Below are 27,745 nucleotides of genomic sequence, written 5' to 3' on the forward strand. Positions count from 1 at the left end.
GGGGCCAGTTCTTATTGAATTGTATGAAGTATTTTTCTTTTTTGTGTTGCTTGCAGACGTTCCCGCTGTCGTGTTAGTGTGACTACGAATCTGCAACGTCTCCAATTAACGATTGGTGGGATATTGTTACTTGTTCTCAGTTTTGTTAACAGATTCTCAGTTTTCACTTGCTTCCGTTTTCTAAATCGGTTTCTCAGTTGTACAATTTTAATTGTTCTATATTTTGCGTGGTAATTCAATGTTTTATCAGAAACGGTTGCTTTGCAATCACAACTTGTGGAAATTTTTTCTGAAGACATCCGGTTTAGATATTTTGATTGTATATATTTTATTTTAGAAGCGGATAGTGTTATTCATACTTTAATAACACTATCCGTATCAGTGAGTTTTTGTAGATAGTATTAGTGAGTAGTTGTCGGAGTGCTGGGTCATGTTTTAATTCGAATCAATTCTAGAGTGTTATAGCTATGGTTTAATGCAAAATGTTCACTTGATCGCTTTCAACTTTTCGAGTGACAGTTGAACTACTTAATACAATTTACTACTTAAGTTCCATTGTTAAGTCACTTTGAATCTTTCTGGTTTAGTTCTTGTAGGCCGCCAGAATCCCCCTTTTAAAAAATAAAATTGAGCCCCTTCCAGTCAATCGAGAGGACTTGTCCGAGGTTATTCTGTTATGATTTGATGTTTTGCTGGCAGTTTTTAGCTTGCTCACCTTTTTGATAGCATTTGCATAATTAATAACCGCTGTCATCTCAGACGGATATTATTTAGGCGCTCTCCTTCTCCAAATTTGCCTTTACCATTTTCGTTTTACATAAATACACCTTTGGCTTATTTCTTACGTCACTCACTGTTTCAACTGAATGGCTTTCCCAATTTCTTCAACACATTAACGCAAATACTTGAAAGGGCAAATGCGAAATCAAACAAAACGGGATAAACCGAAAAACCCCAGACATGAGGCTGAATGTCAACGCTTAGTGCGTTGAGTTATCGAAGTTTCTTAAACTATTGTACTAACTGGTAATAGCACTATTATGCTAACTTATTGGCCTCCAGATTATAGGCTGAATGTACCATCTTATACTTATCTAAGGAAAATGTCGACCACAATATAACACTTTTCGACACTTGTGCTGTCAGTTTGTATCGTTATTACTAACCGCCTCAGCTTCTCAGCCGGCTATTACAGCGCTCCTATTTTTTTACAATCCAAGAATTGGATTGTATTGGTGCTCTGTCTTTTTTTATTTTTGTAAGATATTTTCATACTTTTTTTATGACTCTGAGCTTTCAAAACGGGATAAACAGGTAAAGCTCAGCGGGCATCAAGTTTCATTAGAGGCCCTTAGCCGCGTTTAGTAGTTCTTCAAGTACTTAGAGTGGCGAAGCTACTGGGAAGGCCGTACTCCAAGGTTAACAGGTCATTTTCAGAAGTTTTTGAGCCCAAAATGTTGCAATTTTTTCGTCTTTTTTCGGATTTTTTGCTGGACCAGTCTGAAATTGAGGTTTGTAAAAGCTGGTAAAGGTCTTTTGCAAGACGTAATTACTTTTTATGGCCATTTTAAGAGCTATATGTATTGCTACACCAAATATAAACACGGTAATTTATTCTAATTTTTAAAATTTTTGAAGTTTTTTGAATAATTTTGTTGTTTCAGCTCTTGATGTCACAATAATAGGTTATTTTATAGTTTCTAGTGGTAATGGAATGGTTTTCAACTTCACGAATTTTACCAATTTTTTTGATAAAACTTGCAGTTTTTTCCAATTTTCTGACATTAATTGTCATTATTCAAGTTTTCCAGCTCCAGGGGGCAAGAAATCTAGTCTAGGATTTGCTAATAGTTTACTGCAAAATTTTTATTGGCCATGGTATAAGCCAATATTTTTAAAATTGTTGTCAATTTTTAGGTTTCTCTAACCTGAACAGCCAAAACATTTCCTTTAGGGGTTTGCTGCTATTGAGTTTGCTAGTATGTTATTGCAGAGTTTCTAGTGGCAACAAAATAGTTTTCTGTTTTTTTAAAATTGCAAATATAAGTAATTTTCTAAATAAAGCTTACAATTTAAATTTTTTTGATTGTTTTCAAATTTTTTGAATTTTTTTTGGTCATTTTCTGAGCTAAACTATCTTTATTGGCCAACGAAACTTTTTAAATGTTGCAGATGAGTTACAAGACAGAACACCACAGAGAAAAAATGAATTTGACCAATTTTTCCAGACACGTTTTTGAAAAATATCTTTAAATTTTTCCTTTTTATTTGAAGCATTTTTCATTTCTTTTTGAAGCATTTGTCATTTTTTTCGAGATTATCTGTCTTCAGTGTCAAATTAATCTCTCAAGTCTTTTGCGTGATTTAATGACTTTATTGCATTGTGTCATAAATGGCCTTCAGGTTAAAAGCTTCAAGAGTTTTAAGAATAATTGTTCTTTTTGTTTAGTTTGATTCTTCTAGTTTCTCAACTTTCGAGACTTCGTCTTTTTGGCTGGGATTGTTCGATTGATCTGCTGGTCAGGTACATTAGGTCTGTTTTTCATTCAATTCCTTGGATTGTATTTCAGGACTTGTCCTGCTATGTTTTTTTACTTCGTCGAATAAAAATCTTTCGCTTTATCTTATTTCGTAGCCTGCTCAACATTTTGCATGAAATCTCTTTTGACTTCTCTAGGCTAGTTTTACTTCGCTCTCATTCTGCTAAAAGTGTTTTTGGACATCAGTTGCTCAGCAAAACAATTCAAAATGAACAGAGTCAGCATTGAGAAACGAAATCAGAAATAGAAACGGGATAAACCCATAAAGCCCGATTTTAGATGCCCGTTACACGAACTGTGTTCTTAGTTACCATCTCTAATGGTTATTGGTATTGATACTAGCCCATTTGTGGTCTAACTACGAAACAGGAGTATGTTCAGCTCCAAAATGACATCAAAATAGTTCGCATTTTAAAACTTTTTGTACAAAAATCATTTTTTTCACTAGTTCTTTCTCTCTTTTCAATCCTAATCTTGGTAATGGGAATCAACGGCGGCTATTATCCGGCAATCTGCCGGTTATGTTTTTTTGCCCTATTCAATCCAGACTTCGTCAGGTGTCAACGGTGGTTATGTTCCAGTCAGCAGGCTTTGTTTTTATTTGTCTCCTTTTGACATATTTTTTCTCTCAATCTTTGTTTCTAATTTCTTTAAGTTTCTAAGTTGAAATTGTCTTTTTATTTTGTTAGTTTAATTGCTCTCGCATTTTTCAATTGCTTTCGAACGATGTTTTAGGCAGTTATTCTAAACTTGCTTGTCTTTTTTTTTATTGCAACGTTTGCGCTTGAGCGTTTTTGCGTCTTTGTTCTACAACTTTACTTTTTTCACGCTTCACTTCTTCGTTTTCAATTGCTCTGATTAGATGTTGCTGATATAAAAGCGATTATGAGCGATTGAGGATCGAATTCATTGTAACTGTGTGGTGACGATGTCAGACTGCTGTCCTGGAGGCTGCGGGTGCGAACCCCATGAGGTCCCAGTTTTGGCACCCATAAAAATTCCCTACATCCCTAAATTAAATTACCCCCGCCTATCGTTTGCGAGAAGTTCATCCGACGTTAGTCGGTTTAAGTTTGCCACTGGTTTTTTGAGACTAAATGTCTACGAAGCTATCTTATCTATTTTCTGACAATCTGTTATGTTTTCTAGCAACTTTTCCGACGCCATTCGATTTTTAAGGCCAGCACTGAAATTTTACCCCATTATTTTAAATAGTTTCTGTGGTCCATTTGATCGTCAGATGTTGACTTTTTATTTGCTAATCAGCAGTAGTTTGAAGTGTTTTAACGGCAGTTAAGTTTCATTTGACTTCGAAATAGTTTCTACAGGATTGATAGTTTGATTGAATACTTTTTTCTCTTTGAACATGGAGCGTAGTCTGCTTGTTTTGCGTCACCCATATTTGCCCTGAGATCTATATTTGTTAAAAGAGGGTTGCGTTGTGATGGGAGAGAAGAGAGTGGAGGGGTGATATTTGGTCCGGTAAATAAATAATGAAGTGTTTTCATAGAATTCCCCAGTGACAAAACAGCCCCGGGGCTTTTCTTTTGTGCACATTTCAAGACCTGCTAATCCGCTCCTTGTGTAATCCTTGTAAGCAACATTTTTAAGGTGCTTTGCGTAATATTTACTCTAAAAATCTATTTATAAGTTACAGCGTAAGCTCCCTCAATTGTATTGATTTATTATGCAATCCTATTTGACGTGCTTTTATAACTTTCTTAATAGTTCATACTTTTCACCGTTAGTTACCCCCGGGTTGCGTATGTACATACTTACCCAGACATGGAAAAGTTCTTACATGCTAACAATTTACTTACAATCACGTAAACAGACGGATAAAATGTTAAGGAAAAGAAGAAAGTTCATAAGAGGAAAACTGTTGTGGATTTAAATAATTATATCGCGTTTTAATTCATTAGCATATTAGCGGCAAATTTATGCACACGTTTGTGAGAAAAGCTTCAACTCACACAGTGGAAAAGGAGCATTCATTTTGTATTATTATGATAATGAGCGTTACAGTGTCGTGTTCTTGTGAGGGTAAACGGTTAACATTAAGGTGTATTCCAGAGATCCGAAAATGTTATATCAGTGAATTGAAAGAACAGCAAGTTTCGAAGTTGCTTCGATGAAGGATTACAATAGATTTTGGAGACTATTTTTTAAATAAATAGGTTGAAATTTTTGAGCTAGTGCAACCGATAGAACGCAGAATTAACTAATGAGGTAATCAGTTACAAGCAAAAATAGGCCAGAGATTTTCGGCATTTCGATTATTGAAATTATGCGCCTTTGGTGAAAATCGGACGGTTTCTGAAAAAAAGGCTGCCATCTGTTTTGAAACTTTTTTCTCCTTGACTATACACTAATCGCCTCCTAATTGTCCTTCGGCTTGTAGCAGCATGTATAAAGTATACAAATTCCATTCCAAAAATGGATTTGGATTTTGTGGACATCCGTTTAATTCCTCTCAAACAAAGTTTCTGGATTTTTTCTGGTGCTGCTTGTTTTTAACATTTATCTTTTTGGCCCCTCTGAGTTTCCTAGTTACTTGTTTTTCTAGAAACTTTTTCCTAGTGACTTGTTTTTTTGGACTTCTTGAGTTTTGCTTTCGTTTGTTATACAGTTTGTAGCCAATGACTTAGTGCTCCCAATTAAAGATGCAGTTAGCTTTTTAGGAGGTATAGATGAACCTAGACAATTCTTTCAGTTCTTATCTAATGTCTGTTATGACTTTGAATATATTTGTTAAGAAAACATTGGTGAATTTTTGAACTTTGCCTTTATTTTATCTTACTTCACTCAATTTCGAGTGCGGCCTCAGTAAAAACAGTCAAAAGCCAATTTAATGTGAGTAGAAAATTATTGTTGGAAACCTTTTTATATTCAACTAATGTTTTCCTTGTTTTGATACTACGCCTTTTGTTGTTGTACGCCATATATCTGAAAACGATAGGTCGCAATTGCTTCCCCAGGACGTATAACTCCACCTAGATAAAGATTTCAGTTTAAAGCTCTTTGTTTTATTGACTTTCAAATTAAATTTAAAAAAAAATCTCAACATTTTTGCTTTCAATTTGGTCACCATGTAACTCAATATCGATAATTAGAATTCTCAATTACCTTTTATCGCATTTTTGGGTTTTTGAGCTTCGACATTTTTTTAAAACAGTTTTTCGGTCAAATTGTAGCTCAGTCTCTATAAACACAGGTCGCAACCCGTTTGCAGTGAGCTATGAGTTAACCCTTATAATGGTTTTAGCTTCAAACTTCTGTTTCTCGTCTTTGTTACTACTTTTACTGCGAGACTTCATAAAATGTTTGAGATTTTTGTTTATTTATTCTTTTTAGAGGATTTTTGTTTTCTTGGTTATAACAATAATCGTAAGTTCCATTGGCTTTGAAATTTTGCGCAATGGAAGATTGGATTATGGCATGTCTCAATTTCTTCCTATGGAGATATAAATGAAAATTCCTGTGATTCCAGGTGACATCTAATGACATTAATAACTGAAGTTAATTGTTTTCAAAAACAGAAACGTGTTTTTGCTGTTTGCACCTTTTGCTGTGTTTTCTCTTTTTTGTTGACTTGTTAACCAGTCGCATATCTTTTCTAATGAAGTATAGGTTAAACTGTTTTTGTTTAGGTTTTATCTGATGCGAGTTTGATTTTGTTATGATTTTTTATTATAGACATCGAGTTGCGGTCGTAAATAATGTTTGCTTTTTTATTTTTATGGTCTTTTTTTAGTTGTTCTATTATCAAAAACTTTCATCGGCCGTCTAGCGTGGCATTATTGTATTCTATTGGTTGTTTATTGAACGATATGTATGTTTTTGATCTCTTCATCATTTGGTAGCCAATTAAGTCAAGAATGTGGATGAGCGGGGTCGGAACATTATGTGCGTACGCACATTACCGAGCCTCCTTGTTTAACTTTATTGATCAAAAAGCTCTGACCAACCAGTTGAAACAATTGAAAACCTCTAAGCTACCTCCTCTAAAGTAAATCGCCTCGCCTGTCGTTAGAGAGCAATTCATCTGACGTTAGTCTGAACGTCTGTTTTTTTCCGATTATTGCTTTCACGTCCAAATTTCCTTTTCTCAGCCAAAATGAAAGTAAATTTTTTAGCTTAAAATGAGAGATCTGTGAGCTAAATAATAATTTTCTTAGCGAAATTGTTGAACTTGGCTTGAGTGCGACCGATTAAAGGTTATTAATAGCCGAACAGCGATAGCTGGGGCTATTATTGGCCTTCTCTTGGTTTTTTACAATTCAAAGAATTTGAATTGTTATGGGGTGCTGTCTTTTTTTTGAAGATCTGTTCACACATTTTCATGATTTTTGAAGTCAAATTGGTGTAGTGATTTTGGTCACGCCGAAACAGGAAATGGAGCGAAAAAGCGAGTGGTTTTGCGGCCTGAAATTTTTTCGCTCTAATTTTAAAAGTAGAGTGAGAATATGGTGTTTGAACAAAAATCGCTTTCTGGCTAGTTGGTTTTGTTCACATGCGGCAATTTCACTTTGATTTTTACTGTTTTTTCGATTTTTTGGATAGGATTTTTTTCTAAATGATTTTTCAAATCCATTCATAGTCCGATCTAGGTCTAGTTTTCTGTTTAGTCAATGAATATCCTTTGAATTGTACGTCAGGACTTGTCCTGCTATGTTTTTTTATTTCGTCATTTTTGTTACGACCATATGACGTCACAGCCACTTCTTGTTCATTCGTTCATGCAATTTCAACTGAATTGCATGTGTGACGTCATTTTTCGATCTTAGTGGAGCTAGTTTTTTTGTTCATGCGCGTGATTAAATTTTTGGTCACACTTGACTTACCTCACTCTTAAAAATGACTTCCTCAATTTGAAATTGACTTTTCTTTACTTTAATTCAAAGAGATAAGGTCAAATGGGTGTGTGTCACTCTAAATGAAGGAAATTTGAGATCAGCTAATAGAGGCAGCAATAACTTATACACATTTTTAATCAAAATATAACAGATCAGCCTTCAATGAAAAGACAAATTTTTTGGTCTGTCTTTTTTACTGTTTTTTTAGACTGCCGATCTACGAATCTATTGCGGCTATTTTCTGGCAATCTGCCAGCTATGTTTTTCCAAGTTGCCATGGTCAGAACATTTGTATCAAAGTAATAATCATGTTAAGATATAATTATCTTATAATTATCATATAAAATAATTTTTGTTTCAGGATCCAAATTCGAACTGATGAAAAGATTTCCAATTCAGTTTTGGGATGCGGCTATTCAATTTTTTGCCAATTAGGAGGATATAATTAGCCGCATATATCAACCATGACTCGCACTCAATTGGCAACTTATGAAAGCAGACTTAGACGCTTTGTTGAAAAAGTTAAACTTGACTACAATTAACCTCTGTAAATAGTGACACAGCTAGCTATTGATGCTTCCATTGCGATTAATGCTAATCAACCAATCACTGATTTTATGAAAAATTGAATTTCATTGTTGTGTAGTAGTTTTGTTGTAGTATTGATAATATAGTATAATGTTCTCTTGCCTTACTTTTGATTGTACATTTTCACAAAATGTAATTATTTGAGTTGAAATTATAAATTTTGTAATAATACAATCGCGTCTTGTCAATTGAAATATTTCAAATTCAACTTTGTTTTTTTTCGATTCAAATTATTCACGCACGCTTAGTAAAAAGGACTATTTTTTTCTGAAAAAGTAAATTGGAATATTTACTAAATCATATATTTACAGCAATTAAATTATCTCTGCAATATAATCTAAAACATAAAATGGATTGACTTTAATTGCTTGAGGACAAGAAATGAAGAGTATTAGTTCGAAATTGATAAAAAAATTTGGTCATAAAAGGAATAATTTTTTTGAGTTTTGATTTTGATGACATTTGGAGGCTTAAAAATGATAACGTAAGCTGAAGGTATACAAGTAGTCAGTTTTGAAGGAATGTATGTAAGCGCAGTTGATAGAATGATGTACATTCAGTCGTAGAAATATACAATCGAAATGATAGTTGGGGATTTTGGTCAATGCTGTGATATTGTTCAGAGTTGCGTTCTGAGAAGTATGCTGTGCCCAGATTCGTCGTTCCTAAAAGGTTTTATTTTAAAATGGAACGAAGTCTTGGATAGGGCAATTGGTCCAATGATTGTTATGTTCATTGCAAATGTTAATGCTTGACTTTGGAAACCTTGCTGTCATCATACTTTGTATCGTCAATTTGAACGATTGGCACCATGTATGTTGGAGTCCAGTGAAGGGTTTGATGGGAGTCAAAAGTCAAAGTATGGATCACGTGTCGGACATAATAGACGTATCAAGGGGGTTGGTCTGCGGAATATGAAATAGTGGCTGTTAGTCTGAGGAAAGGGAAAGTGAGCAGTCGCTGCCAGTCGGGGATCCGAGGCATCCGTCAGAGATCACTGATCCAGGTCCACCTCCGTTGTCGAAGGCCATCTGAAAGAACACGGGTTGGTTCTAGTGTTATCTAACATTGATCACATTTCCCTTTAGAGCATCCACCACCGGAACGGCACAGTGGTGAGACTCAAAATTGAAAAAAAAACAACAATATTATAGAAATCTTCTTTGTCAAATGAATGACAACTGTTATTGCTGAAACCGTTCAGTTAATCTTTGAATCAAATTCTAGAATTAAATGAATGAAATGTTCGATTCTTGACATACATCAACATAAAATGGAAAGTGATGATTTGATGGAGAGTTGATATTGCTACGTTATCGGAAATATTGACTTGGTCAGCAATAGACATGAACATAAATAGGATGAAATGGAGTAAAATCGGAACGTTTTTTCAATGATTTTACCTCGGTGATGAACTACAAAAGCAACAAGACAACTTGCTTTAAAACGGTTTTAATGAAAAGCAAAATATAAAGTCACTAATCACGGACTTAGAATTAATATGTTGCCTCTATACGTGATTGAAAGTTGTCAAGTTTAGCTGTATTCAATTGCCATCAGCAAATGTCTTATTTCGTTTGAAAAAAGTTGAAAGCATTTCATTAATTACAATTCTGTTGAGTTGTGGAGAATTTTCATTTATGATTTGGAAAAAATTAGCCAAATTTCCGCTCAATAGAGCGACAAATCTGGTCTCACATCCCGTCATTCCAATTCCGTTTCCAAATAAATTGGCTAAAAAGCGCGCGCGTAATAATAATTAAGACCTTAACTAAGGAAGTTAAACAAAACGGATGGAGGCCATTGTTGATAGTCTTGATAGACGAAAATTTGTGTTTTATTGGAAACCTAATCTTGCGTTGTCTTTTCATCCTCTGATGCAGAGTGAACAGACTTGTTGCAGGGTTTATCAACAAAATCGGCGATGCTGCTTTTATTAAGATTGGGTCACTCTATCAGAGTTAATGATATCCTGGGGTAATTTGAGACTAATTGAAGGGAACAAAGTCTTTTCAAATTGAATAACAAGTGGGCGAATTATAAAAATTGGCGAGTTAGCCGTTTTTAAATATTAACTACTGGCTCTTGTGTTCTCCAATATCTGAACGCTAGCCCCATCACCACCTCCCCCCCCCCCCCTCTAAACACACCGAGACTGGAACCTGCACATTCTGGTGCCACGAGTTTTTGATACTTTGTGTGTTAGTACGATGTGTGACATCGGGAATTTCAGAGCAAAGTTTGTGATAAAGGATAGCAACCTTAAGGTATTTTCAACATTGATTTTCAGCGGAGCATTCGAAAATTAATGCATTGGCGTGTATGACGTCATATAGCTGCTGAATCAAATTGAAGATTATCGGAACTTACCATGTAAGTTGGGTCCATTTCGTTGGGGTGTGGTGCGTGGTGAGGTGGTAGGCCAAAGGGAGGAGGTGGGTGGGGGTAGGGCGGGAACTGGCCATCGAGAACAGGGTCGTGCCTCATGGGACTGCCAGCCACCATCGGGACGCCATTGAGTCCACTGATATTCTGAAACAGAAACAAAATTTTAATACTCTTCAATATATTGCATCTGTTTTCCCCAGCAAAACTTTTGAAACAAGGTAAGCAACATAATGTTTTGTTTTCGATCATAAATTCCTTAACGTACTTTGAATTGGGAATTGTGATTACAATTTATTATTTCAGGGATTAAAAGTTTTCTTATTTATGGACCTATTCTGTGCCGAAGTAGATAGTTGTTGCGGAAAAGGATTTGATGGGTTACAGATTTCAGCTAATTTTTTCAATCATTTTTGGCACTTTTTGGTTGTAGCCGAAAAGTGATAGTTGTGACCAAGTTCTTTGCTGAAATGCTCGAAGCTAAATCTAGCTTTGCAAGAAGTTATATTAAACTTAAACTCTTCAAATTGCTTTGAAATTTTGTGACATAGGCACGAGTTTGTCGTAAACAAAGAGATTGTTTTAATGAACCCTAAGACACGTGTCTATTAGCCCACCAGTCGAGCTGTTAATTCCTCATAGACGGAAATAGTTTAATTCAGTCAATGGCATTCAGACCCGGATGTCTGAACTCGGAAGGCCCCCAGTGAATTTGTTCGAATGAGAGAGGAAATTGCAAAACAATGCGCTCCCTATCCTGCACCGTGATAGTTGTCTTCACACAGAGATATCAATACCCATAATTTAATGATTCATCTCGTTTCATTGTACGCTTTTTGCAGCTCCTTTTAACGCGTGAATGAGTGACATCAAAAATTGTGAAGAGCGGAAATCTTTTTTGACTTTGAAATCACTTCAACAAGTTTATATTCGATGTCAAATCAATATAAACGCAAATTTTGTGAAATATGTTATTAATACGAAATATAAGCCTTCTTTATAAAATTTCAACATTTGTGTCAAAGCCGCAAAGGTCTTTAGTGAACTTCAACAAATTTTCTACAATTTAGTGAACTTTTCGTTTTATGGTCTTTCGATTTAATGGCATATCGAGCAATAAAACTTTCTGGAAAATGCATTCTTGTCACCGATTGATCAATAATTGTTTAATTTTACTCATATTTGATAATATCCCCCTTTTATACTACAGGGGGGGGGGGGGGGGGGGGGTAATTGTGCAGAGATTCAAAATTGTTTCTTTTTCAGTATTATGCCGAACACTTTCTTTTGAATACAGTTTTAACAAATGTTCATTACTGAGTAATAAATTCATAACTGAACAGTACTGATAACCGTGGAATCCATAGTTGTCTATTCTGTTCAGTCACAAGTCAACAATGCGCAGTGATAAAACAGCGTTCAGCGAAAACTTGTCTTCGCCAGATTACTGAAAAGTAGACGTGGGAATTGTTCCAATGTAGAATATTTATTGGGTTATAGTAAAATTGAATGAAAATACAGTGAGTGGGTGGGTGAAGTACTGAGGGAGAGGGGGGGGGGGGCTGGGATTGTAAGGGGAGGTTATCTATGTGGCAGGAAATCCTGCTCTGTAGAGGGTTATGGGGAATCCCGCCGAGAGTTTGTTCATGTGCGGCTGTGTCCTAGTTCTCTGTTATCTATCTATCGTTATCAATCTATTCATCGTTTACTAGTCGAACAAAGATTGCTGAAAAATGAATGGGAACTTTTCTGTCTTCATGTTTTAAAGCTATATAACCATACATATTAAAGTGCAACGAAAGATATGAACATGTAATATACGAAATTAACACGCACCGTTTTTTCGCAGAAATGCGAAAAAAAACAAACGAAGTATTTTTATTCCAGTCAATAAATTACGAAATTCCAGTCGATAGTATTTTCTTAAATAGTTTCACAAAACTTGGTTACCAAAAATTCTCATTTTTCTTGAATTACGTTCTTTTTGAAAGTTAAGATTAACTATCTTCGACGTTTTCACATTTTAAAATGTAAAATGTGAATTTTCTCCATGTAAAATTTTAAAATACGAAAAAGGAGTGAACATTTCTACAAGTAAAAAATATGAAATGAGAAAAAATTGTGCAAATGTCAAATGTGAAAATTTCTTCATATGAAACATGTTAAACATTTTCAGCAGACGGTAACAATTAAAGTCGAAATAATAAACTGAAATACTAACCGAAAAAATAACCTATAAAAGGCATGCAACATATTGTTTTAATTTTTCTACAGCAACTAACAAATATACATTCTGATATTCAACTTTTTAAGCATTTTTCTTACGTGTTTATAAGACAGTGTACGCATTATTCATGAAAATATGTGCATATAAAGGTGTTGGCTGGTAGGGGCGAAGGGAGAGAGGGGTGGGGGTGGAATATGGAATTATTTGACACTACCTGTCAGAGTGGCCCCCAATCAGTGGAAACACTCGGCCTCTTCACAGACTAACACACCTGTACTCACATGTCCAATCAACACAATCAGCCAAGGTAACCAACAATGCCCTCTCACCCTTCAACCCTCCCCCCCCCCCCCCCCCCACCACCACCACTACCACCACCACCACCACCAAGCAGCACCGATTTGCACGGACGCTCTCACTACCACTGCATCGTTTTTTATTGTTTATTTAACGCATATGCTTGTATATTATTGAATTCAAAAAAGGAAATTTCTGTGAAAATTATTTTGCCAATGCACAAATTGTTAAAATATTGAATTTTTTAATGTCATCTTACATTGTTCATTATTTATCTTACTGAGTGATAGTTGGTGGATCAAAGTTTTTTCGAATAAATAGTTTTTCTTCCATTTTTAGGACATGGCTTTTTCAATGTAATATAGCTTACTGAGTTTCTGAAGTAACTTAGATGGTGATTTAGCATTTAATTATTAAAAAAACAACAATTTAAGTATTTTGTGTTTTTTTTTGTGTTTTCAATGGAAAATGAAATAGTCGTTATACATTATTGAATGTCCTACGTTATCATAGAAAGAAACGTCAGACAAGTAACAGTAGTTCATATTTGTTTTGTTTGTTCACTATTCTTCATTTCCGGCCAAATATGTGAAATTTTTCATGTGAATTAATTGTCAAATATTCGCAGAGAGCGCTTGAAAGAGCTCTTTAAAAAAGCAACCGGAGAGTATTTATTTCCTGTTGGAATTCGTAGTAAATATTGCAACTGCCGGTAATCTAACCAGGATGTAGCGAAATCGATAAGGCTTACGCGAAGACTTATCCACTGTTAACTACTACTAACTAACTTAACTATTACAACCCCTTAGCTCTCACATGAGCAACCCGTTTCTATACACACATGCATGCATTAAAATAATAGTAGCCTGCGTTCCTTAAAGAAAAACATTGTTAAGTTGTGTACATGTTTCAAGATTGTAATCTAGAACATGGCCTGAATTTGACTGAAATTTATAAGGGCAGACTTCAAATTGTACGGCGATGCACTGAAACGCCTCAATGTAGGGGATTGCGGCTATCGATTTGAAAATTAGTGGTCAGTTGAATGAATTGATTTGTTTTCACGTTGTGGTGACCGCTTTTTGTAACGTAACTTGAACAAATTGAAGAGCGCGCTTACGACAACCGCAATTTAAAAAACCTAACAAAAAGAAAATACTTCTTAGTTGCCAAAATTTGAAATTTTACTGCTCGCTCAGGTCTTCAATTCAATTTGCATTGATACTTTGAAAAATAAAAACGCAAACGTAAATTATAATAGCTTTAAATAAGCAGTGCCGAACCTGCATTTTGGGCAAGTTTTTTTCTGATTTGGCGAGAATTGTTTTGTTTTCCTTTTACCCCCCCCCCCCCCTTATCCTCTCCTCCCTTATCCTTTATTAATTTCATTGCTTGTAACTCATACCTTTTCAGCTTGTAATTGGTGCATCTGTTTGATAGCGATGCTTCTCTTCTTGTCCTTGCAGCGTTTGTTCTGGAACCAGACCCGGATAACCCTTGGACTGAGCCCAGTCATCTCCACCAGTTGTTCCCTCATCAGGGCATCTGGGCGGGGGTTGGCGTTGTAGCAGGTGCGAAGGGTGTGAAGTTGTTTCTCATTGAGAACTGTGCGAATACGGGTGGGTTTGGACCCGTCTTTGCTTCGATGTTTCTCACCTCGCAGAGAGTCTTTGCAGCTTGATGATTTATCATCTGAAATATATTGAATCAGTATTGGACAAATAGATTACAATATACAAAACCGTTTATGCCATGTTTTGTCGAAGAAGTGTTTTTCAAATTTTCTCATGCTCTATGGAAACTTCTTAAGAAATATGTTGGTTCTTTTTTTTTGTAAATAGACGAATTTTGTTCGAGCCAACATTAGGCATTCAGCAAAATAAATAATATTTAGCCGCAAAACTAATTGTTTAATTAAATTTCGTGCTCATATAAGCTGGCATTCAAACTACAACATTATTCAATTTTCAATTGCGAAAAGTTTAAAACTTTGAAATTAAAACTTCTCAACTTCAAATTCTTTTGGAAGTATGCATTACTTCACCACTACCTCACAGAATAAAAGAATGAGGGTCCATATATGTTAACTCCAGGACAATAAACCAATTATCTCCACGCCGGTTTATCTAATTATACAATTCGTGCTATTTTTGCAACTGAAAGACTGTAGTACGCTCTGTAGATTCAGTGGACTTGTATATACTTATGGTATGAAGTACAGAGTATTATACAAATTTAATCAGGATCATTTTCTCCCCTTCCCATTATTACTACTACTCCACACATAACATGTAGGCGTGTCTCTTTCACTATAGGCAAGAACAAGTTATTAACAAGTTATTATGAGGGAAAATTAAATTATAAAAACGGTACTTTGTAATGGGAAACTTATCCTTAGCTTGGACCGCCTATTTCAATTGTTAGAGCCCTGCTCTGAACAAAAGCCAGTTGCACAAAAGGGTCCAGAAAATGGCGAAGCGAAGACTTTAAGAATGAAAATATTTGTACAATGCGAAACGCAACTTTCAACGCATAAAGTTTCTTGTTCTGGTGCATCTTGTTAAATTCTGAAAATTAAGAGTTAAATGCGCCCAATATCTGAAATATAAATCTCTCAAAAACATTCTAGCCTCGCAGAAAAGTCAAAGTGTTACTGAAATGATATCATTATCAGGGATGCATTAGGCAGCTTGTTAAGATTTGCATAATGATTGAAAAAGTAGACCCAACTTTATTTTAGCTGCTGTAGAAATTGATATTTGTGGATGTAGAGCTTAGACCACTCATACTATTTAGGGAGCTGAATCAAATTATTATGGTACAAGATTAAGACACCCTAGATAAATATGTCACTTTTTAGCCCCATCTAACAGGAGCTGACATGCCTGGAAAAGTTATCAGGTGAAAGTATACCATTACCATTACTAAGGACAATTACCTGGTGAAAATATGATTTTGTCGTCTCTATCCAAATCGTGAGTCGTGCTCAACGAAAGCGTAGAGTTTGGACTAACGCCACTCGGGTTGTTCATACTTCCATATTTGGTCATGTTAGGGTTCTTCGGACTACACCCATCGCTAAGTCGGGACTCGGGCGTGGGGTTCTCGCACGTTCGGTTTTGAGGGTCGGTCGGGTGGTTTTCGGTCGATTGGGCCATGAGCTCGACCATGTCTTCTCTGCAGAAGATGAGGTCTTCTCTGATAGCATACTCGTCGCCTGGTAGAAGTTGTTTGAAGCAGACGTTGCAAGAGAAACAGTCTACGTGGTACACCTTGTTCATAGTCCTCATGACTCGATCTGTCTTCTCAAATGGTTGGTCACATTTGCCACATCTGATGCTGAATAGTCTGCAAATAACAAAGTGGTTATAAATTTATAACATCTGATTTTATCGTTTCTCAAACTTGTAAAGTGAACCAAGAAATATATATATATATATATATATATATATATAAAAAAACAGTGAAATATCTAGTAATGAGTTCGAAGCGTTTACGAGTGTTTTTTAAAATCTAAGTGGTAATGAAAATATTGCCGCATTACATAAGTACTACAATCCATAGAAGCGGCATGTAGCTTATTGAGGTTAATAAATTGCAAGTTTATAAGAACTAAGCAAAAGTTTGTGTGTGATAGAAAAATAACTCAATCATTTTCAGCGTGAAAAAAAAACAAATTCAGGGGTTTAAGCATTTAGGGCTTAAAATAAGATTTCCAGGATTTTTAACTTAAACTAAAAAAGCGAAATCTCATTTGATTCACCAAACCAAGGATGAAATTTCTGTGGTGACCAAACCTCAACCTGATATAATCCAGTTTGCAGTATGGCTTGCCGTCTTTCAAGTAACAAGTCTGTCGCTCATCCAGCACTGTGGCACACTGGTTGCACTTTAGACAGCTCGCATGCCACTCCAGATCCGGAGCCACTCTCAGGATAAACTGGTCCAGGATTGGCTGGTTGCAGCCAATGCACTTGGGCGCTTTCTCACCTCCTCCACCACCGATAGAGGGCGGCGAGATACAATGGGTGCTGCTGCTGTTACTGTTCGCATTGATGTTCTCGCTGTTATCACAGGCGAGGTCCTGGTTGAAGGGAGATTCTAAAAAACAACAGACATTTTTGAGGTTTTGATTGAGTGGATCTTGGAACAACTCCGATACGTTGTGAATATTGCGATCAATTCAGTTTCATGTGATTAATTTCTGACCCACATTAATTTCTGTGGGTCAAAATTTGATCATCGCGACAGCCCAAATAAGGAAATTCTCAATATTCGAAATTGGACTTTGTTTGATGTTTCTACAAGCAAAAAGGACTCTAAAACTATAGTTGATAATGATTGAAAAAAAATCGAAGGCATTCAAAGAAGCCATAAACAAAAATTTTTCGAAGAAAATGAGTAATTGAAATGTATTTACGGCTTATCGATATTATAGTTCTGTTATACAAAACTCAATTTGACTGTCTGGGAATCGAAGTTTAAATAACAGGCTGACGACCTTTTAAGTTTTTGCATCCTACGTTTAATTGAACCGTAGAAATTATTAATGGCTAATTTCAAAGGGTTATTAAAACCAACAATAAACAACGGCAGCTTTCACAATCCATTCATCTAATACACTTTTGCAAGTCTCAATCAGTTTTGGGGATTATTTCACGACTAAATGTTTGACCAGTTTTGTTTACCCGATCAATTGTCAAGTGTTAAACTGTCTCGATAGACAAACAACGCCCAATTGACCTGTGTTTGCTCTGTTCCCCGCCTAAGGTGTTTACTATTGTTTACCTTTCTCAATAGTCGGATTAATCGAGTAAACAATGAGCCGACACAACACTTCATAAACACACATCAAAGCCAAAGTATAGGGGAAAACAAAATCATGAGATTAGAGTTTTATGAAATTAGAAAAAAAGAACAATTGTGATTTTAAAAAGTATTCTCCTTTTTCAACGTTAAATTGGTGCCTAAATTTCATTTTTCGTCATACTTAAAAAAATTTCTACAATTAAGGTTAACAATTGATTGAAAAAGTGCTTTTCAAAATTTGAAAATCTTATGACGTAATCAGTGACATGTATGAATTGACAATGTGATCTCTTTACTGCTAGCCAACGCCCCTACTCGCCCATTTGCTACCTCGCCCCAGTTGCGTAAAGATGATTTTTCATGCTAATAATGCTTGAGCAACACTAAAGTGAATAAAAAAAGCCTCAATCATCGAGCTCCTAAGATAATAAGAACTTAATTCCTGACATGTATTTAAAATTTCTGGTTTTTGAAAATTAAAGAGTATTCTTGGAAAATGCACGATGGTGGAAAATACACATCTTAAAGTTTTGCGTTTCTTTCAAAAAATACTCGATTTCATACGTCTGGCATATGTAGCAAAATATGGGTTGGACACGGTTTGGGGGAAAGCCCAACCAATTTTTTTAGTAATGAAAAACCTAGACCCGGGTGGGCGAATTTGCGTGATAGACGGAACTATTCTACGATATAGTTTATTTTAAAAGCGATGATATTGGGAAAATTAGTTAATTGATAATGAAGGTTTAATGAAACCAAATTTTGTTTATTGTTAGTCAATTGACTTCCAATATTTGGCTCTTTTGGTGAAATGGTAACAAAATGGCGGTTGACCATTTACCCAACATCGAATGACTTGATGTTGTTTTTTTTGTGCGCAAGCTATAAAGTTTTAAGAGAACTATATTCTTTATTAATTTCATGCCTAAATGCTCACGCCTTATCAAGTATTTTGTGATAATTCCTTGTTTAAGGATTAAAGCTTTAATATATCGTTTTGAAAGTGGCAGCTGATCAACCAACTCCAATATCTTACAAATATCAATTGTACTGTTATTGAATTTTCAGTGGAAAAAGTTTTCGTTTTTTGCAATGCCTCTGCGAATAACATACAGTGTATATAAATTTGAAAAAGCCTATTTTTCAAACGAATCTTCAAACTTAATTCATCAAATTCAACTGATGCGATTTTCTACAAAATGACTAACGGCCTAAAATTATAATTTTATTTGCAGTCTTAGCTAATGCTACGCCACGCAAATTGAATTTTTGGGTCTTTTCGTAAGTCGAGATCTAAAGTGGCTGGGGGGGGGGGGGGGGACTGTATGACTTATGACTTACTGTTTGATATAGATTGGTTTGATAAGTCATCAAGGCTTCTTCCGCCATTAATGGTGCTGTTGTTGCTGTTTAAACTGTCGGCTAAGTGAGCAGTCGACGAAAGCGCCGCTGAAGCTGATGATGATGATGATGATTGTAGTGATGATGATGATGAAGAAGTAGAGGCTGAAATACTTGTGACGTCGCCGCACTGCGATTGTTGAGCACCCAGAGGAGGGGTCGGAATGCTCTCTTTCTTGGGGCAGGGCGGGGGTATCCCAGGGCACCCGAAGGGAGGCGGTAGATTGTGGGCTGATGGGTTGACGGGGGGAAACAGAATTTGCGACGAGGGGGGCGCTAAAGCCGGTGAGCCCGGAGTTGTGAAGTTTGGAGGAATGGGTGGAATAAATGAATCGAAATCCATGGAAAAGTTTGGTTGGAAAAGGTGGGAGATAACCATGAATATTGAAATAAGTTCTGACTAGAACGTTCAGATTTATTTTTGATTTTGTTTAGTTGGTTTGTAAAATTTGGGTCTGGAGTAATCAAAACTTAGAAAACTTCAGCTTTGAGTTGTTTTTAATTTTATTGACAGCAAAAAGCTCTGTTGGTTGAAAACATTGCTGGAAAGGTTGCAAATGATTTTTTTTCAAATTTTTCCTAAGAGTGTCAATATTGTCAAATCTGTATAGAAAAACAATAATTTTTATTCAATTTTCTGGTGAAGTTTTGGCGAATGTTGATGTGATTAGAGGGGATTTAACTTGAAAATGGGGCTTTCTTAGTGCAGTTTCTTCTGTTGATGCAAAGGTAGCGAATCGCAACAGTTGACCAAAATAGGGCGATTTGATTGGCTGAGGCAAATTGCTTTCCTGTGTTAAAATACCCGTTCAAAAGGTGAGTTATTTTCAATTACTTCACAGCTAAATACCTCAGGCTGCTTAATGCTGCAAATTCAATAAAGTAAAAATGTAAAGGCGAATAAGATTTGAGTAAATAGCCTTTCATATATATGCCCAAAAATAATTTTAGCTTAGACGAATGAAAATATTGTGATTTAAAATTAATTTCTAATCCTTGACGCGCCACATTAATGAAATGACTTTAATCAATTAATTGTTTTAATGGACTTTCAAAACAGGTTAAAAATTCATGAAAGGATTAAGTACGAATGATAAGTGATATATGGTCAGCCTACTTTCTAAACCTGACCACATATTGATGAAATTAAAAGCTTTGCATTAATGTGATAATTAAAACGCGAACACGTCTTGAAAAGTGTAATGGTTTGAGTGTAAAAAGGTTTAAACCTTGTAAGAAATTTTTGAAAAAATTATCCTTGAAATAGGAAATACAAAAATTGATTTAAAGCCGAATACTACTAGCTTAATACTTGGCTGATGAAATTATTGACTCAAAAAGCTAACAACAATACGGAAGAAACCGATAAAAAAAATATGGACCAAATTTTAGTATCGATAAGTCTTAAAATAATTTAGATGTTTAAATTGAGCTGAGTGGAACATTTCAAAGAAAGAATAAATAATTAGAACGCAATTTGAGATTTTGAACAGAAAAATTTTAAAATTTGACATCGAAAATGTTGCTTTTGTTTGTTCCAAAATTTAAACGAAGTGCACGTAATAACGTCTGAAGTGTATAAAACGTCTTTCAATCGATATATGACCTTAGAAGAGGCGATGGTTTTAGTCACAAGCGGGTTTCTACATAGAGCGAAGTTTGTCATGAGAAAGAATGCATTTCTTCTTTAAGACAGAATACAGAAGTTATTGTTTGTAAAGATGTCCTCTTCTAAAAGTAAACATAAATGAGTACTCCTATTAGTAATTGCGCAACTTTACACATTACTGCATGTGTGCACGCTTTTCGGAACAAGTTTCAGTGTTCGTTTTATATTCCAGGTTCGCTCAACTATTATTTTGGATGTCCGTGAATAGTTTTTTTGCAATGTTTTAGTAATGACCTTTTAAGAGCTTTTCGCAGAAAATTATTTGAACTATATTTTAAAATGTATTATAGTTTTGAATTTCGTTCGTTGTGCAGCTGATTTTTTTTTGTACTGGTTTGATTGCTTGGCTCATGTCACAAGTTCTGAGCCAGCAGCGGGCATAGATAAAGATAAACCAAACAGAACGATCAAATAAGAAGAGACCGAATTGTTGTGGTTCAAAATGCTATCACAATTTTACAAAATCCTTTACAAGTTTTTTTACAAAATTTCGAGAAAGTTAACGAAGAAGCATTTAGTTGAAGCATCTAACGGGAGCAAAAAGTTTGGCGGATTACAAAAACAATCAACGCTGCCAAGATGGTTCGAATAAAACTCTTCAAATTTAAAAGAATTTCTATAAGTCGGAATTTTCAAATATTCTTGACAGAAAGATCGCATTAGAAACATGAAACCTGTTACATCAATCAACAATTTTTTAAAACTTTTTCTGAATCTGTTTTTCCTAGTAAGTTTATTGTTGTTGATGTCTTTTACTTTCATTAATGGCAAGTCTCATCGGCCATGAAGTCCAGCATTATTTGTTCACTTAATCCAGCATTATTTTTCACATTGTTTTGTGGAATTTTGAAAGTTTTCCATCTCTTCCTCATTTGGTAGACAATTAAATAAAAACGTGGATGAGCGGGGTCAGCACATTATGTAGGAGCGTATATTACCGAGCATCCTTGTCTATTCTAAGAATCCACTAACCCAAAATTTAGCATTCCATGCATTTCGTTCATCTTCAGTATGGACATACTCTCTTCGGTACTTTAACCTGGGTGATATACGGACTCGTTTATTGCTAAGAAAATTTTTTTTTCATTGATTTATCTTATTGTTTTATGTATTGTCATGTTTGTGCAATATTTTCGTTATTGAAGGTCTGCAGAGATCATCCATGCATATGGTCTGGGACAACATTTCGAGCGCACTTTAGTCTGGACAATGGTCTGGAACTCGTCTGGACAATGTTCAATTACTTCACAGCTAAATACCTCAGGCTGCTTAATGCTGCAAATTCAATAAAGTAAAAATGTAAAGGCGAATAAGATTTGAGTAAATAGCCTTTCATATATATGCCCAAAAATAATTTTAGCTTAGACGAATGAAAATATTGTGATTTAAAATTAATTTCTAATCCTTGACGCGCCACATTAATGAAATGACTTTAATCAATTAATTGTTTTAATGGACTTTCAAAACAGGTTAAAAATTCATGAAAGGATTAAGTACGAATGATAAGTGATATATGGTCAGCCTACTTTCTAAACCTGACCACATATTGATGAAATTAAAAGCTTTGCATTAATGTGATAATTAAAACGCGAACACGTCTTGAAAAGTGTAATGGTTTGAGTGTAAAAAGGTTTAAACCTTGTAAGAAATTTTTGAAAAAATTATCCTTGAAATAGGAAATACAAAAATTGATTTAAATACTACTAGCTTAATACTTGGCTGATGAAATTATTGACTCAAAAAGCTAACAACAATACGGAAGAAACCGATAAAAAAAATATGGACCAAATTTTAGTATCGATAAGTCTTAAAATAATTTAGATGTTTAAATTGAGCTGAGTGGAACATTTCAAAGAAAGAATAAATAATTAGAACGCAATTTGAGATTTTGAACAGAAAAATTTTAAAATTTGACATCGAAAATGTTGCTTTTGTTTGTTCCAAAATTTAAACGAAGTGCACGTAATAACGTCTGAAGTGTATAAAACGTCTTTCAATCGATATATGACCTTAGAAGAGGCGATGGTTTTAGTCACAAGCGGGTTTCTACATAGAGCGAAGTTTGTCATGAGAAAGAATGCATTTCTTCTTTAAGACAGAATACAGAAGTTATTGTTTGTAAAGATGTCCTCTTCTAAAAGTAAACATAAATGAGTACTCCTATTAGTAATTGCGCAACTTTACACATTACTGCATGTGTGCACGCTTTTCGGAACAAGTTTCAGTGTTCGTTTTATATTCCAGGTTCGCTCAACTATTATTTTGGATGTCCGTGAATAGTTTTTTTGCAATGTTTTAGTAATGACCTTTTAAGAGCTTTTCGCAGAAAATTATTTGAACTATATTTTAAAATGTATTATAGTTTTGAATTTCGTTCGTTGTGCAGCTGATTTTTTTTTGTACTGGTTTGATTGCTTGGCTCATGTCACAAGTTCTGAGCCAGCAGCGGGCATAGATAAAGATAAACCAAACAGAACGATCAAATAAGAAGAGACCGAATTGTTGTGGTTCAAAATGCTATCACAATTTTACAAAATCCTTTACAAGTTTTTTTACAAAATTTCGAGAAAGTTAACGAAGAAGCATTTAGTTGAAGCATCTAACGGGAGCAAAAAGTTTGGCGGATTACAAAAACAATCAACGCTGCCAAGATGGTTCGAATAAAACTCTTCAAATTTAAAAGAATTTCTATAAGTCGGATTTTTCAAATATTCTTGACAGAAAGATCGCATTAGAAACATGAAACCTGTTACATCAATCAACAATTTTTTAAAACTTTTTCTGAATCTGTTTTTCCTAGTAAGTTTATTGTTGTTGATGTCTTTTACTTTCATTAATGGCAAGTCTCATCGGCCATGAAGTCCAGCATTATTTGTTCACTTAATCCAGCATTATTTTTCACATTGTTTTGTGGAATTTTGAAAGTTTTCCATCTCTTCCTCATTTGGTAGACAATTAAATAAAAACGTGGATGAGCGGGGTCAGCACATTATGTAGGAGCGTATATTACCGAGCATCCTTGTCTATTCTAAGAATCCACTAACCCAAAATTTAGCATTCCATGCATTTCGTTCATCTTCAGTATGGACATACTCTCTTCGGTACTTTAACCTGGGTGATATACGGACTCGTTTATTGCTAAGAAAATTTTTTTTTCATTGATTTATCTTATTGTTTTATGTATTGTCATGTTTGTGCAATACTTTCGTTATTGAAGGTCTGCAGAGATCATCCCTGCATATGGTCTGGGACAACATTTCGAGCGCACTTTAGTCTGGACAATGGTCTGGAACTCGTCTGGACAATGGTCTGGAACTCGTCTGATCAGAGGTCACTTCGGTCAGGGACGGTCTGATCAGAGGTCCCACTTGTCTGGGACGGTCTGATCAGAGGCGATTTCGAGCGCGACCTCAACCTGGGAAGTGCTCTCTCCCAATGCAACAAGTTCATATTGCAGTTTGCGGGGAAAACATTAAAAAACCAAAAAAAGTGTAAAGGTTCCTGTAAAAGTCTCACAGACTGCATTTTTATATGATATAGCAAAAGGCAGTGGTATACTACTCCCGCCATTATTCTTTACATCCATTGTGTTTAACCTAAAAACTGCACTACGGCGTCTTGGGTGGACGCCAAGGAAGCCGACATAAAAGCAAGCCGAAAAATATGTAGTCGATATATAATATTTCAATATTAAAACATTTTTAACCTTCACAATAAGACAGCCACCATTCATTGAGAGAATAGACGATTGATTTCGATCTTTTTGACTCAGCCAGGAGCGTGGTTGCTGCAGCATATATCACTCGCTTGGCTTAAATCTCCTGTAAAGTGAGTTTTTGTATAGAATTGACATTGAATTGGTAAAGTAGAGAAGTTGCGCTTAAGTGGTACGTTGTTATGGCCGAGGCAATATCATTTCCCACCTTGATCGCGTACGCGACAAAAAAGTTTCAACTTGCTCTTCAACTACTTTGTCGCTTGTTAGCGAGCAGAAAAAAAACTAATTATTAACAGCTCTTGTTAAAATTTACATGAAATTTTGATAGAATTACCTGCAAAGCAATCCGAGCAAGATGAGGAAAAAAATGATTAAAAACCACGTGTTGAAACCAAAGTTTCACAATTCAAACGATATTATCAAAATCATTTGGTCTCTTCGAGCTTGAGATTCTTAAGCATAAATCGTTATAAAACATTTCTAAGCATGTGATTCAATTAATGTTTGAAGGCAACATTTGGTCCGCCGACAAATAGTTTAAGAATAAAACAGTCAAAACATTAGGCACCAAAAGCAATAACTCTCAAAAAATATAGCAAAAACCTAAAAGAAGAAATTTAAAGGGTAAGTTGAAAGCGGCCCCCTCAGTAGATAACTTGTCCCCCTCATGTTAAACAAGTAGATTAACTTGCATAACAAGGTTGATTAACCTAATTCTGGGACCCGGTAAAGTTATGTAGTGGGAGAACTATATCTCAAGGTTACAATATATTTTTTTGAAACTTCGGGAAAACAATGTCTCTCTCTTTTCTTGCGGACAACTCGAAATTTTTAGTTTTGGTTTGCTCCCCCGAAGTAATAACACTAGGTTCGCGCGCACAAATTAGCCGCATTGTTTGAAGGAGGGATCGAATGAACCCCGATTTTCAATATTTTGAGTTCTTTTAGTGTGTTTTTAGCTTTCAGCACAACAACGACCACGAAAAAGACAACCAAAAAAGATACGAACAAAGAACAACAACAAAGACAAGAAAAAGACACCCTCAACGTAACAGCAAGTCAAAATGTCCAATCTCGAAAAACAGAAACAGTCTCGAGGATAACATCGCAGCGTTGCTGCAAGGTTTAACAATGAGGCTGAAAACATCATGTCAAAGATCAAGGCACCATTTCGGAAGCAGACATCAACAGGTTAAACCAGATAGCGACAGTTCTAACACGAAAGCAGAATTTTCTGGTAACTTTGAACAAAGGACTTCAACAGAACTTGACGGAGGCTGAAGCACTGGACGATAACATTCAGGAGTCTGAGGAGGTTGATGACAAGCTTTCACAGAACATTGATGCAATCAAACAATTCACGAAACGTTTTGAGGGACCAACAGCAGTATATACGTCGACAGCTCCTACTTCAATGCTTTCAAATAATAGGGGGAGCTTAGCTAACAAAAATTTGCCAAAACTCAATATGCCAGTCTTTTCGGTAATTATATGGAAAGGACTTTGTTCTTTGATTTATTCAAAGGAGCAGTCATCGACCACAGTTCTCTTCAAGGAATTCAGAAGTTGCAGTATCTGAAAGCATCTGTAAAAGATGACGCCGCCAAACTGCTCGCCTCGATACTAGTTACCAATCACAACTTGGACATTGCTATGAATACTCTGATAAACAGATACGAGATCAAGAGTACATCATTCGCACACATCTGCATTTAATCGTTTCGTATAAATCACTAACAAGGGATAATGCCAAAGACTTAAGAAACCTAATAAAAGCAATGGACAAAGATCGACTTGCGTTGCAGAATTTGGTTGAACCAGTCAACAGTCAAGACATATTTTTGTCTACTAGACCAATGTGAAGCTACTTACGGAGACACGAAAACAATGGGAGCTTCTTTTCAAGGGCAAGGAACCTCAGACGTATGCAGAGATAAGTTTTTTCTTAGAGGAACGCGCACAAGCACTCGAGGCAACAGCGCCAAATGGAAATGGAGCGACAAAAACCCAAGTAAAAGGGAATCCACGACATTTGCACACGCAACTTTTCCGCACTTTTTTCGGTCAATGTTCACGGCAGGACCATTCTAATTAGGGCACTTCTGGATTCACTGTCACAAAACAACGTTATAACTGAAGCAGCAGTACAACGCTTACAATTGAAGACGAAAAGCAGCAACACAAGAGTTTTTGGATTAGTTGGGACAGCTCAAGACAACAAAGTCGCGTGGACCATCTTATAAGTTCAAGGAATAGATCGTCAGCTGTCAATATTAGTGCGTTTTGACAAAAAATGACTAATAATCTGCCATCACGGTTCATTGACACCAGCCAATGGGAAACAGTAAAAGAGTTGAAGCTTGCTAACCCAGACTTCAACAAGCCGTCATCAATTGACCCCTTGATCGGATCATCTCATTATGAAGACATAATCATTGGCAACAATCAACTAAAAGAATCTATTTGTAGAATAGCATATAGGCTCTCAATGTTTGTTTGGGTCGTTATTGAAAGGAAGCAGACAGAAAATCCCATACAAACAATTTGCAGACTTTCTTTGTTTCCGCAGAGCCCGATAATTGCAGCGTTTTTGGGAAATAGAGAAGTTCCAGCAGCGCAGTTTTTGACAACCGAAGATAGACGCTGCGATGATCACTTAAAGACAACAACCAGAAGAAACCCTAAAGGTCGCTTTCAAGTGAAAATTCCTTTTAAAAACAACTTCATTGAGCAAAAAAAAACAACTCCGCTGTCTTTTTTTCACATTCGAAAGACAAACCGACCTTTATAAAGATACGCAGAGTTCATTGAAGATTTCTTTTAACTCGGACTCATGGAGGAAGCTCCATCATCAGAACTTATCAAGCCTGTCAAAACTGCTACTATCTTTGTCATCATTGTGTGTTCAAATAGTCAAGCGTTACGTCAGAGTTGAGTGTCGTTTTCGACGTATCCGCAAAGACGACAACAGGAGCATCTCTTAATGACAGACTCATGGTTGGACCAAATTTTCAGAAAGACCACTTCAGTATACTTGCTCGATTTCAACTACATCAAGTAGCACCTTCTGCTGACATTGCAAAAATGTACTGAAAAGTGGAATTGAACAAGGAAGACAAAGATGGCAATCGATTATCTGGGAAAGTTCGAAATTCAGACTCAATTGAAACTTATCGTATGACCAGGGTAACATACGGCATTGATTCTTCGTCTTTTCTTTCAATTCGGCCCCTACAAGCTCTTGCAGAAGAAACA

General features: G+C 35.7%; 3 protein-coding genes across 3 annotated transcripts in view; 1 reads left to right on the plus strand and 2 right to left on the minus strand.

Moving 5' to 3' along the window:
* LOC142341737 (S phase cyclin A-associated protein in the endoplasmic reticulum-like) overlaps nucleotides 1-8,192 on the plus strand; it is a 636,081-nt gene extending 627,889 nt beyond the window's left edge. Inside the window, exon 29 of the mRNA XM_075392909.1 lies at nucleotides 7,758-8,192. Coding sequence (XP_075249024.1) covers nucleotides 7,758-7,831 — 74 coding nt within the window. The 3' untranslated portion in view covers nucleotides 7,832-8,192. The remainder of the gene's footprint in view (nucleotides 1-7,757) is intronic.
* LOC142341735 (26S proteasome regulatory subunit 10B) overlaps nucleotides 1-27,745 on the minus strand; it is a 400,468-nt gene that overhangs the window by 249,791 nt on the left and 122,932 nt on the right. The window lies entirely within an intron of this gene.
* LOC142341734 (uncharacterized) lies at nucleotides 8,316-19,770 on the minus strand. Its single transcript, XM_075392906.1, has 6 exons — nucleotides 19,044-19,770; nucleotides 16,697-16,994; nucleotides 15,832-16,241; nucleotides 14,299-14,585; nucleotides 10,355-10,516; nucleotides 8,316-9,015 (listed from the first exon to the last, which is right to left on the minus strand). Exons 1-6 carry the CDS (start codon nucleotides 19,480-19,482, stop codon nucleotides 8,914-8,916), a joined length of 1,698 nt encoding a protein of 565 aa, XP_075249021.1. The 5' UTR covers nucleotides 19,483-19,770; the 3' UTR covers nucleotides 8,316-8,913.

Source organism: Convolutriloba macropyga, chromosome 6, assembly GCF_964194025.1.
Source record: "Convolutriloba macropyga chromosome 6, txConMacr16.3, whole genome shotgun sequence".
NCBI lineage: Eukaryota > Metazoa > Xenacoelomorpha > Acoela > Convolutidae > Convolutriloba > Convolutriloba macropyga.